At 45.4% G+C, this 12,937-nt stretch overlaps 1 protein-coding gene across 10 annotated transcripts in view; it reads right to left on the bottom strand.

Annotated features, from left to right (window-relative positions):
- The window catches only part of ABLIM3 (actin binding LIM protein family member 3), a 209,928-nt gene that overhangs the window by 35,368 nt on the left and 161,623 nt on the right, over positions 1 to 12,937 (bottom strand). For all 10 annotated transcript variants that reach the window (XR_013229293.1, XR_013229296.1, XR_013229297.1 and 7 more), the window contains exon 7: positions 1,538 to 1,625. Coding sequence is in view for 1 of the 10 variants with exons in the window: in XM_077327078.1 (XP_077183193.1) it covers positions 1,538 to 1,625 (88 nt within the window). In the remaining 9 variants the exon portion in view is untranslated. The remainder of the gene's footprint in view (positions 1 to 1,537; positions 1,626 to 12,937) is intronic.

The following is a 12,937-nucleotide window of genomic DNA, read 5'->3' as shown; positions in this document are numbered from 1 at the left end:
ATGAAATTTCCACCTACTTCAAATATAAAGTGCTTCTAAATCTTTCCACTGTTTCATATACAATGTCCTGACAGGCTCAAATTTTTGGTGAGGTTTTCTAACCTAGCTTGGGGTCACTGTGAGTGGGCAGGTAGTTGTGAGTTCCTGCATTGTTCAGGGGTTTGGACTAGAAGCCCCTCAATGTCCATTCCAACTCTATGATGCTATGATTCTACAGTATATCTGATTGTAAGACAAGATGAATCCAAGAGTAAAGTAAGCAATGTAAGGAAAGTAGCCCTGACCTGGACATCCAAGGCAAGCCTGATCTCATCTGATCTCATAAGCTAAGCAGGGTTGGCCCTGGCTTGTATTTAGATGGGAGACCTCCAAGGAATACCAGGGTCATGATGCAGTGGCAGGCAGTAGGAAACCACTTTCCAAATCTCTTGCTTGCCTGCCAAACAATCCTAGGATCTCCTGGCTATTCTATAACCAGTGCCATAAATAAAATAAATAATGAAAGGAAGAGATGGGAACAGACAGAAGAATTCCAGTCTCAATTGCAGCAGGAAATGGAATCTTAACAGCTTGAGCTCTATTCTGGGTACATGCTAATAAGCAATACAGGTGCATTTATATATGACTGGAGTAAAGGAGGAGTGTTAGGTTATCCTGACCTTCCCAGGACCATTCAACTAGTCTTCTCCCAGTCACAGAATGACTCATTAGCTGCCAAAGCATGGTTATCCTTCCCTCTCCTTACCAAGCTTTTAGGTGTCACACACTTCAGCACCACTATCACCATAGTAATAGGCAGTTTTTCTTGGCAGAAGATCAGGCATGATGGCCAGGTGCAGCATTTTAGGGGAGTTGCTCTTTCCTCACACCCACAACCCAGCAGCAGGGTTTCTGCTGGTGCCAAGATGGCTGTTGGGCCAATGTGACACTAATAGCACACCCACTCCCCCTCAACAAACTAAATGTCAACTGTCATCCCACACAAGATCCAACCCATCCATATGTTCCCGTAGCATGAGGGTGGTAAGGAACTAGCTCTGTAATTAATGAGTAGATACTGGGTAATTAGTGACTCAGGGTGACAAGCTACTAAAGGTTGTCTTAAGGATAAACACCCACCCCCCACCAAACTGAAAATAAACATACAGAAACAAGCCTGAACTTCCAGAGACACCCATCCCCCAAAAAGAAACACTGAAGTCACATGCTATAGCTGAAGTTTTACAGTCAGGAGGCTTGAATATTCTCTTTGTGATTTCATTATGTACCCTCTTGATTCACTTACAGGCCTCATCCATGTTAATCTCTGCTCCATGCAAAGTGTTCTGAAGATCAGCCAAGCGCCCTTCAGTCTTAAACCCACAGAGAACAGGTTCATGCCAACCTTCAGAAAGAGTCTCTCTCAAGTTGTGGTCACAACAGCTTTAAAGCAATTTCAGACATGTAAGTTTTCATACCTGGCCACATGTGAGACATGGAGGAGAGTAGATAGCCCTTTCCATAGTGTGACCTTATAACCTTTGAGCAGATTTCATACCTGTGAGGTACATCTCTTCTCCTTCAGTGAACATCTGGTGGCAACGCACACATCGGGCACAAGTTGGGTGATAATGCTTTCCTCCTGCCTAAAAAGCATCAAGAATGGAAAAGGTGAGTAAATAAGTACACATCAATTTACATTTGTCAGAGTTCTTGTAAGAATGTATTTATACAATTTCTCTTATGTCTATCCTGCCTTTCATCCAAATCTCTGTAAGGCATGGGTATCAATAAGAACAAAGCCAATATCTGTAACAGCTTGCGCTGTATAAATGAAAGGGTAAGGGGTAGGTAGGCCTGTCCGGACTTTGGGCCAATTGGAATACGTGATGGTTTTGGAGGTGGGACTTCAAAATGATACAGTGCCTCAGAGTCCAGCCTCCACAGTAGCCATTGTTGTCTGCAGGGCTGATCATTATAATCTAGAGAGGAACAGTGATCTAGAGACAATGGTAGAAGCTTGCAGAGTGTGTTTGGGATGGAGTGGTGCAGGGATGTCCCTACTGGGCCATGGGCTGTGGCCAACCCTTACCAATTGTTTGTATTTGGGGTGCAGACAGACAGACACACAAGCATCGGTCCTGTGAGTCTGGAAAGTGCAGGAAGATCTAAATAAAGATTATTACAGCCTGAAGCTGTAAATAGTGAACAAGTAAATGGCTGGAGAGATATGAGAACTGAAGTGACTTTTTTCAAGCTTAGCCTGGTAAATAAAAACAGTAGGAGGGTCCTATGAACCCAAAGGCATAACTAGCCCAGAATTTCAAGTGGAGTTAGCTTTACAGGAAAGTAGATAGTGAGACTTTGGGAGAAACTAGGTGATCCACTTTTATTAGGCAACGGTTTGGCCTTATAGTCAACAACAGGGACTGCAGTTGCCAACAGTAGGCCTCAGGCTTCAGAAGGGCAGAGAAGACCAGACAAGCAACAGACTGTGCTAGCCAATGGGGTGTCTGGGGCCACATGCATTCCTTTTGTAGGGATGCATGTGAGGGAAGAGAGCTTTCCCTTTATTCTAACTTCCTGGAGATGGGCTGTACTTCCAAGGGTTTCTCAGACCCCACTTGGAGCCTGGCATCCCTAAACCTCAGTGGGATACAATGCTACAGAGTCACCCCTCCAAAGCAGCCATTTTTGCCTGGGGAGCTGATCTTTATAGTCTGGAGATGAGCAGCAATTCCAGGAGATCTCCAGGCCCCATCTGGAAGTTGGCTGTTTCTGGTCTGAACATATTCCTTAAAGTTTGGAAGTGGGGCCTCAAAAGTGTGTAATATCCCTGCAGCCACCTGGCATCCCCTGACCTATTTCAGGTCAAGAAAACATTGCAGAGAGAAGGTAAGGTTGCCAGATTGATGTAGTTTCATGTTCTAGAATTTCACACTACCTAGGTGCACATAAACCTGATTAAGGTCAAGACTGCTCTGCACAGAGACACCTCCTCTTAGGGTTGCCATCTTCCAAGTGAGGCTCTCTACCCCACCACCCCCACAGGGAGTCTGCTATGGGGAGAGGAAGGGAAGGTGATTGGAAACTGCTTTGAGACAGCTGAGGCCTGCTGGGTGACTGTGGGCCATTCCCACTTATCTCAGACCTCTCACAGCCCTACATCCCTCACAGGATGTCTATTGTGGGGAGACAAAGGGAAAAGGTGTTTGTAAACTGCTTTGAGACTCTTTGGGGTAGTAAATAGCAGGGTACAAAAATCCAGCTCTTCTTCTGAGTAGCTATGGTGAAAGAAGCATGTGGGCACATAACATTTTATCAACAGTAAAAAAATAGAGACAGAAGGAGCAGGGCAGACACTCTGGGGCTATGAGTACCCCATGTGGATTAGGGCAAGGGGAAATTTCAGTGTCTGTGGCCTAATTCACACAAGAAGGCAAATGACGTTGAATGCCCAATTGGGAGGAATTGGTTGCCATGTACTCTCACCCTAAGAAGAGTCTCCAGTCTGATTTTCCCTTCACATATCTGAAGACATGGCTCTGAAAAGCTCATCTGTAACCACTATGCCACAATTCCCAAAGGTCAGTCCTCTCCCACACTCAACGAATATTCCAAACCACAGGTTCTTGACACCCATATCTCCACACCCATGCCCTCATTTGTCAACACACCACCACAACCCCCCACATCACACAGACTGTACAACCCCTTACAGACTGAACAACCCCTCCCCTTCCTCTTCCCACCACCAAGCTCTAGCACCCGTTGTATTCCTGGATACAACGGGCTTTGTCCCTAGTTATAGTATAAAGTAAAATCAATATGACTACTCAAAAACAATTTTTGTACAGTTCCTGAAAGTCAATTCAAGTAACAAATTCAGTGGTATAAAAACAGGTAATTTCTCCAGCCTTTATTTAAAAATCTGGTAGTGTTTTACTCCATTTTTAATGATGGAACCTGTTAAGGAATAGCATTCCAAAGGGACATGGAAAGCCATGGTCAAAAAGTCCCTGAGCTAGCTGTGTCCAACCTCATATTCATCAAAGAAAGTATACAAAAGAAAGCCTTTCAAGGAAATTCTGAACCTCAGGGCGACTCATGTGGGAAGAGGGCCTTGAAATATGCAGGCCATTTAGGGCTTTAAGAGTGCTTTGAATTTACCAGGGGCCTACCAGGCTAGTAAAGATAAGCAGTTATCCAAATCAGATTAATGGAATTTATCAGGAGAGTTCTGTTCTATCGAATCCCCAATTCAATAGACCAGAGCTATCAACATTCCTGGAAGAAGCTTCAGTCTTAGAAACATCTTAGTCTGGTTTCTGGCCTGGCCATTGGGTAGAAACAGTAAATCATCACGTGAACCATCCAACCAAGGGACCGTCAGTATACTGCAGTTGAACTACTGTTCACTACAGTTCTATTGTTCTAGTAAATTACTGTTTTACTGATACCTAGGGCCATTATGTACCGGGATCCATGTTGCAAATTTTTTGCGGAACGAAAAATCGCCATTTTAAATAGTGGAATTCGTTGTTATGCATACCTGCCTTTGTAGTGGAATCCAGTTGCGTTTATATCGTTTCCCACAGGGTTCCGGTCTTGGCAAAAATTGCTAGCCAGGAAGCGCTATTGCTGAGCTTTGTCCCGCCCCTGGCCATCAAGCAGCCAATGGGTGGCCGTTATCATGCTCGCAAACAGCCCCTTTCCCTTTAAGGAAGGTTTAAAAAAAAACACCCATTGCAACGAATATGCGTTGATTCGTTGCAATGGAGAGACCCATCCAGCTAGCAGGTGGTGTTTGAGCTGCCGTTTCATCGTTGCCACGCTCCCCCCAAGTGAAAAAAAAAATCCCCCCCCCACGGGCGCGATTTTCGGCCGAAAACAGTGTGAAAAATAAAGGGAAAATAAACCAGCAAACGGGCCTCTGTGTTGCTTGTTCTTGGTGACTTTAAACAGAGGGACTGCAGCCGGGGAAGCCTCACTGGTAAACGAAGGCTTGCCGGTGCGTTGATCTCTGCTCGCTCGGAGAAAAAAAAATGGCAATTGCTTCGCCGGAAGATCAGAGGAGAGAGCCAGGGGGAGGGACTTTGCAGAAACCGCAACAATGGTAATGCACAGAACTTTTGGGATTTCCCTGAAAGTGCTACAACGAAGCACTTTTTGCGGATCGGTTTCAGGAGTGTTGCAGATTGTCAACAACGTTGTGCATAACGGCAAAACTGTAGCGATTTCAATTAGTAACCATTGTGCTATTTTGGACGAATGCGGAATGGCCCCTACTGTTTACTATTACTGTGAATTATAGCCACTGTTTTTATGTATTGTTCCTGTTCCGCTAAGTTCTATGTAAACCGTCCTGAGCCTCAGGAGAGAGTGGTATATAAACAAACAAACAAACAAACGAAGAAGAAGAATTGGTTCTTATACGCCCTTTTCCCTACCTGAAGGAGTCTCCAAGTGGCTCCCCATACAGTGGGAGCTAGGACCCATTGGACACCAGCAGGTGCAGATCTCTCTCACAGCAGGAGCCATAGGAGGTAATCAAGGCTCGTTCATAGCAGAGAATCAAGTCTCGTTTACAGTTTGGAGCGGCTGTCCCAGTCTCTCTCTCTCCCTAGCAGCAAGAGCCATAGCAGGTAATCATGGCTCGTTTGCAGTTTGGCAGGGCTGTCTGTGTCTCTCCCTCAGGTGTCTGAGAGCAAAGTGTCTAGCATCCAAGGAAGGAGGGTGGGAGCTATAGGGGCAGGGACAATCAGGGTGCTGGCCACACCCTGATTGGCCCTATTCCAACTCAGACACCCCAGACTCATTCCACCCCCTAGCTGTTTCACAAATATTAAGAGGAACAATGGATAAGGATAGTGACTTGACAAGAATTGGATATGGAGACAGCACAGCCAAGCCCAAGATGTCTGAATACCTGTGAATAATTCCTGGAATAGTCTTGCCAGACCAACCTGGTTTCCTTTGTTGACCAAGTAACAGGTTTGCTGGATCGGGGAAATTCGGTTGATGTCATTTACTTGGATTTTAGTAAAGCTTTTGACAAGGTTCCCCATGATGTTCTGATGGATAAGTTGAAGGACTGCAATCTGGATTTTCAGACAGTCAGGTGGATAGGGCATTGGTTAGAGAACCGCACTCAAAGAGTTGTTGTCAATGGTGTTTCATCAGACTGGAGAGAGGTGAGTAGCGGGGTACCTCAGGGCTCGGTGCTTGGCCCGGTACTTTTTAACGTATTTATTAATGATCTAGATGAGGGAGTGGATGGACTACTCATCAAGTTTGCAGATGACACCAAATTGGAAGGACTGGCAAATACTCCGGAAGATAGAGACAGAGTTCAACAAGATCTGAACACAATGGAAAAATGGGCAAATGAGAACATGATGCAATTTAATAAAGATAAATGTAAAGTTCTGCATCTGGGTCAGAAAAATGAAAAGCATGCCTACTGGATGGCGGATATGCTTCTAGGTAACACTGTGTGTGAACGAGACCTTGGGGTACTTGTGGATTGTAAACTAAACATGAGCAGGCAGTGTGATGCAGCGGTAAAAAAGGCAAATGCCATTTTGGGCTGTATCAACAGGGGCATCAAATCAAAATCACAAGATGTCATAGTCCCATTGTATACGGCACTGGTTAGACCACACGTGGAGTACTGTGTGCAGTTCTGGAGGCCTCACTTCAAGAAGTACGTAGATAAAATTGAAAGGGTACAGAGGAGAGCAACGAAGATGAACTGGGGCCAAGGGACCAAGCCCTATGAAGATAGGTTGAGAGACTTGGGAATGTTCAGCCTGGAGAAAAGGAGGTTGAGAGGGGACATGATAGCCCTCTTTAAGTATTTGAAAGGTTGTCACTTGGAGGAGGGCAGGATGCTGTTTCTTTTGGCTGCAGAGGAGAGGACACGCAGTAATGGGTTTAAACTTCAAGTACAACGATATAGGCTAGATATCAGGAAAAAAATTTTCACAGTCAGAGTAGTTCAGCAGTGGAATTGGCTGCCTAAGGAGGTGGTGAACTCCCCCTCACTGGAAGTCTTCAAGCAAAGGTTGGATACACACTTTTCTTGGATGCTTTAGGATGGTTAGGGCTGATCCTGCGTTGAGCAGGGGGTTGGACTAGATGGCCTGTATGGCCCCTTCCAACTCTATGATTCTATGATTCTACGATGTTCTACAAGCTGTTTGGGCTTTGTCAGAAGGGGCAGGATATAAATTTAATAATAATAAATAAATAATAAATAAAATAAATGGTCACTCTCTCATGGTAGTGCAAGATCTTTTCCAAGTTCCCTCTGGATGAACATGAACTGAAGTCAATGGAATCCTCAGCCCTGGTTTGTTATTTATGTATTTCAATGATTTGATCATTAAAGCAACTTTCACATTGAGGATACAGGATTAGGGCCACAGATAGAGACTTCAAATTCTTTCAATATATACTGAGCCAGATACCTATTCTGTGAGATACCTTTTGATGATAGATTACGCCAGTGTGGTGTGGTGCTCTTCACAGTTAAAGTGAACCCTTAACCAAAATTTGAAGACCATAATCCATGCTTTCAATGCTAAGAGGTTTGACCAATTTCTGTTGTGTTTGCTACTCCTCCCAGTTTAGTATCATCTGCAGATTTAATAAGTGTCCCCTCTGATCCCTCATCCAATCATTTATAAATAAACACAGGCCCCAGGACAGATCCCTGGGCCACTTCACTCTACTTGTTACTCTTCTCCAAGAGGATGCTGAACCATTAGCAAGCACCCTTTGGGTACAATCAGTCAACCAGTTAATTGATCCACCTGACAGAATTAGGATCCATATCGCATTTTACCAACTTGTCAACAAGAATATAATGTGGAATCTTATCAAATAATTTTTAAACTGTATATTATTTTTATGACACTGTTGTAAACTGCTGCAAGCCAGTTTGCTGGAAGCGGCGGTATTAAAATCCCACAAACAAACAAACAAAATACATGACACATTTCATTAAGTCCAGGACTTTATATTGAAAGTTGGACTGAATCTTCTCATTACCTGTATTCAGGCTGCATATCAAGATAGAGCAGCCATAAAGTAGCTGCAAAATCACTTCTGCGTTAAGAGTAAGAATCTTGATAGGACAGGACTTGATGGAATTACCTTGTTTTTGTCTATGGTGGTTCTTATGACTATTTAGAGATAGCAAAGACAAAGAGCAACCAACCTCTCCTCAAAAGCATCCAACTCAATCTCGGGGACAGAGCAGATAACATCTAAGGCAGTGGTCCCCAACCTGTGGGCCGCGGCCCGGTGCCGGGCCGCGAAGGCCATGGCGCCGGGCCGCGGCTCCCTCTCCCCGCCCCGCCCCCCCACAGTAAAAAACTTCCCAGGCCGCAAGCTTGCGGCCCAGGAAGCTTCTTACTGCGGGAGGGCAGGGAGAGGGAATCGGGGCCGGGCCGCGCCCGTGCGGGCGCGGCCCGAAGTGCGGGCGCGGCTCGATGTGCTGGCGTGGCCCGCGGCCGCAGCCCGATGTGCGGGCGCGGCTCGCGGGCACGGTCTGGTACGGGGGCGCGGCCCGATGCGTGGGCGTGGCCCGCGCGGGCCGCGGGCCGCGCCCCAATGCCCTGCCGGTCCCCAACCTCAGAAAGGTTGGGGACCACTGATCTAAGGTACAGGAATAGAGCTGTTCCTGCCACACGGTTTCTCCTGAAGACAGTTGATTGAATTCTCTCTAAATGTTCCCATCAGAGGGCAACTTTTTCTGGTGTCTTCATTGAGTCTGATACTCCCAGATTTGAAATAGCAACCTACTATTTCGCCCACTTGCAATGTACTAGGGCTGTTCTCCTTGCCCTTTGACAAGGATAATAGATTTAATTGGTAGCTTATTGCCCCTCAAAAGTGTCAGGGAAGATTTAAATTATAGACTCACTCCTTACTTTCAGGGCTCCAGAGTCTAGATGCAGCCACTGGCTTACCTTGGGATTTGCATGGCAATCAGCTCAATGTTGTATAAAGCATTCTCCCGAAGGGATATTTTAATAATTAATAATAATTAATAATAATAATAATAATAATAATAATAATAATGTGAGAGAGAATGAGGGATTATTAAAGGGTATGGGGAAAAGAATGAATAGTGAAGGTCTTTTATTACAAAAAGAAGTTAAAGACATGGTTTACACTCGTCAATTCTTTCCCAAAATGTGAGTCTCATGAACAGAGAGAGGCTAATTAGATAATGAATGCAGTAAAGGTAAAGGTAAAGGTATCCCCTGTGCAAGCACCGAGTCATGTCTGACCCTTGGGGTGACGCCCTCCAGCGTTTTCATGGCAGACTCAATACGGGGTGGTTTGCCAGTGCCTTCCCCAGTCATGACCGTTTACCCCCCAGCAAGCTGGGTCCTCATTTTACCGACCTCGGAAGGATGGAAGGCTGAGTCAACCTTGAGCCGGCTGCTGGGATTGAACTCCCAGCCTCATGGGCAAAGCTTTCAGGCGGCTGCCTTACCACTCTGCGCCACAAGAGGCTCTTAATGAATGCAGTACCCACCACACAAATCTTGCAATTTCTTGCCATCATATATCTGGCCTAAAAGTCTGCTGCCTTACAGCTATTTAAATTAATTACCAAGTCTTGTTCTAAAACCATAGCCATGATTAAAGGCTGACTGTAGCCATGTGGCAGGTATCTCAGGCTGTATCTGCACCAGCTGTACATCCTGCAATATGTCTTGAGAACAGCTGGCACAGTCTACACAGCATGTTTCCAAGCAGCAAACTGAGGAGTTACAGTCTAGTCAGTTCACTAATATGAATTAAAAACTCAAGCATCAAACCGATGCATATAGGAATTTCCTTGCCTGGGTTAGGAGAATGGTTGTGGGAAAAGCAACAACTATAGTTCATTGTACCCCTCTTGGATATTTGAAGATGGAAGGTTTCGGGGCCCTTTTTTAGCTGTCAAGTCTCAGCCTACTTATGGTGACCATTGTAAAGGTTTTAAGAGACAAGCAGAGATGGGTTCCCATGGCTTGCCCCTGTGTAGCAACCATGGACTTCCTTGGTGGTCTCGCATCCAAGTACTAACCAGGGTGGAGTCTGCATGGAGCTTTTATTCCAATCCCAGGTTGAAAACCCTCATGGTTCCCCCCCCCCCCAATCTCTGCAGTCTCTGATCCCCCCCGTTCAAGAAAAGAAAAGAAAGAGGCTCCTTCTGCGCTTGGCTCCCTCCTCCCCTTCTGAGCCTCTCTAACCACGTGCAGAACACTTTTCTGTTTCAATGGGGGTGGGGGGGGGAGAGGAAAACCTGAGTTCGAATTGATCTGGATTCAGCAGGATCCACAATGGAATAAACAAAGTAAGTGCAGATTCAGCCCAGGGCTGACTTTCCTTAGCTTCTGGGATCTAACCAGACTGGGCTAGCCAGGTCAGGCCTTTTCCAGCCACAGCTCTATGAAATTAGCATCCCACACCTGCAGAAACTCTGAGGACAAGGCTGACTACCACCATTCCATATAACTAGCACCAACTGATAAAGCAAGCATCAATCAATACAGAACAGCCGTAAGCCAGATGGTGCGGTGATGATGAGGAGGAACTCTTTATAATGCTGGTCTCCACCTCTGGGAGGGACTAAGAGGTATTTTTTCCCACCATTTCTGGCTTTGATCCCCATTCCATTTGTTGAGGAAAGTGATGCCTACAAAAAGATCTCAGTAATTACAGACATAACAGAAATCCAGATGACACAAGATCCAAAACCATATGAAAAAGTGATGACAACTTAGGATCAAGAAAATAAATTCTGGGATAAAATCCTACACTGATACATAAACGGGGAGGAGGGAGGATTTTAATCTATATCTTTTCATGAAAAGCTAGAGACGTTTGCACATGGGTAATTTAATCAGCTTTAACTTCCAAAGACAAATGGACCTTTTAATGAGTTTCACATACCTCAAGGATAAAGCACAGTAACAACAACAAAATTAGATTGGAACAGGTTTTTGGAAAACCTAGTCTAAGGCTGCAGGACAACATTTTATCTTTAAAATGTATGAAATCCTATAAAAACCAGAGGGTTAAAGAGCTTATATGAAAGAGACTTAGACAGAAACAACTCAACCACAATTCCCCACACATCCTTCTGGTGGGGCCCAGTATATGAAACATATGAGGTGATGTCATCACATTCAGTATGTCTCCTCCACTTGCAAAGAATAGCCAATGAACTGGGATGGGGATATGGACATGCCCAATGCCCAATGCATAGATGCCACCTCACATGTCTCTTGTCCTACATGTTATGGAGAAATGTGTGAATGAGATACAGGTTGACAGCATTCAAATGTCCACCATAACATCCAGTTAGGCCCTTAAATTGTCCTTAAAAATGAAGATAGATGCTCTGTTTACCTCTGTCTTTTGCCACTGTTTTGTGTGTGTGTGTGTGTGTGTATGTGTGTTACAACAATGCAACTACTTTTTTATTCTTTGCTCAGGTAATTTAAGTCATGTCGTAGCCTCCGTTGTCAAGACACAAAACCAGGGTTGTTGTTTTTGCAACCGTATGATGTATTTTCCATTATCTATAAAGACTGAGTTATTTTTATGCCAGGCTTTCAGGAGTCAGTTTGTCCAAATGCAAGTCTCATTCAATATATTTTTTATTAAAAACTCTAGGTGATTCAAAAAAACAACCACAGACAGCCATTAAGTGGTTTCTTTCATTTGCTGCATTATCTGATTCTTCGCTTATCCACATGCATAGTTTTAGAGAATGGAAATTTGAAAAACAAAGATAATAATGCAAATGAGGTGTCTGAATCATTGAGACCCTTGTATAACTGAAAACAACAGATATCCTGATCCATGAGACCTATTAATATTTGTGAAACTGACCGGTGGGGGGAATGGAATGTGTCTGGGGTGTCCAAGTTTGAATCCAGCCCAAGCAGGGTCTGGCCAGCTTTGCCAGCTGCACCTTGATTGGGCCGGCCCCTACAGCTCCGGCCCTCCATTGCTGCCAGCTTGCCACTCTCCTCACAGACACACCTGGCTGTAGGAGTCAGTGCATCTGCCACCATCTGTGGCTATACTTGGCCACTGGTGCCGCGTCCCACCTGCGCCAGTCCCACCACACATGCTCACCTGGCTGCAGAATGCCAGCTGCCGATGGCGGCTGATCCAACCAGCATGCCCATGAGCTGCCACCGCCCGCGGAACCTCCCTGCCACTGCCAAATGCCTTCCAGCTGAGGGCTCTCGCAGGGGCTGCTGCTGCCCCCGAGGATGCACAGGGCCTGCCGCACCCAGGAACATGCAACAAACAATCGGTACAGGACCCTGCCACAAGCCACAGTGGGGATGCCGTGGGGGCCCCCGAGGCGGCGGTGGCAATCGTGCTGCCCCTGAACCCAGGGACAAAGCCGCACTGATGGCTATCATGCAGCCCCACAAAACAGTGATGGAATGCCACCAGAGCCGGCGGCACTGCCACCCAACCTCCATCCCGCCTACCCCACGGCTCACATACACACTTCCCGCCACCTCTCCTGCTGCCATCTGCCCTCTGCCTGTTCTCCGCTCCAGCCTCCCCTGCCCTCCACCCTGTCTGCCCACCCATCCTGCTCCTCTGCCCGCTTGCTTCTCGCCTCCCAGGAGATGCAGCTTGCCAGGAACAGATGGCCGCACTGTTGCACTCTCTGAGAGGTATGCCCCTCCTCCACACCCTTTGCCTCTCTAGTGCCGCCTGCATTACAGTCTGCAGTGAGCTTTGGGGCTGGTGTATGTGTATATATATATATATGTATATATATATATATATATATATATATGTATATATATATATATATGTATATATATATATATATATATATATATATATATATATATATATATATATATATATATATATATATATATATATATATATATATATATATATATACATACAG

This window comes from Paroedura picta, chromosome 3, assembly GCF_049243985.1.
Source record: "Paroedura picta isolate Pp20150507F chromosome 3, Ppicta_v3.0, whole genome shotgun sequence".
NCBI lineage: Eukaryota > Metazoa > Chordata > Lepidosauria > Squamata > Gekkonidae > Paroedura > Paroedura picta.
This window is presented reverse-complemented; position numbering and strand designations above follow the sequence as displayed.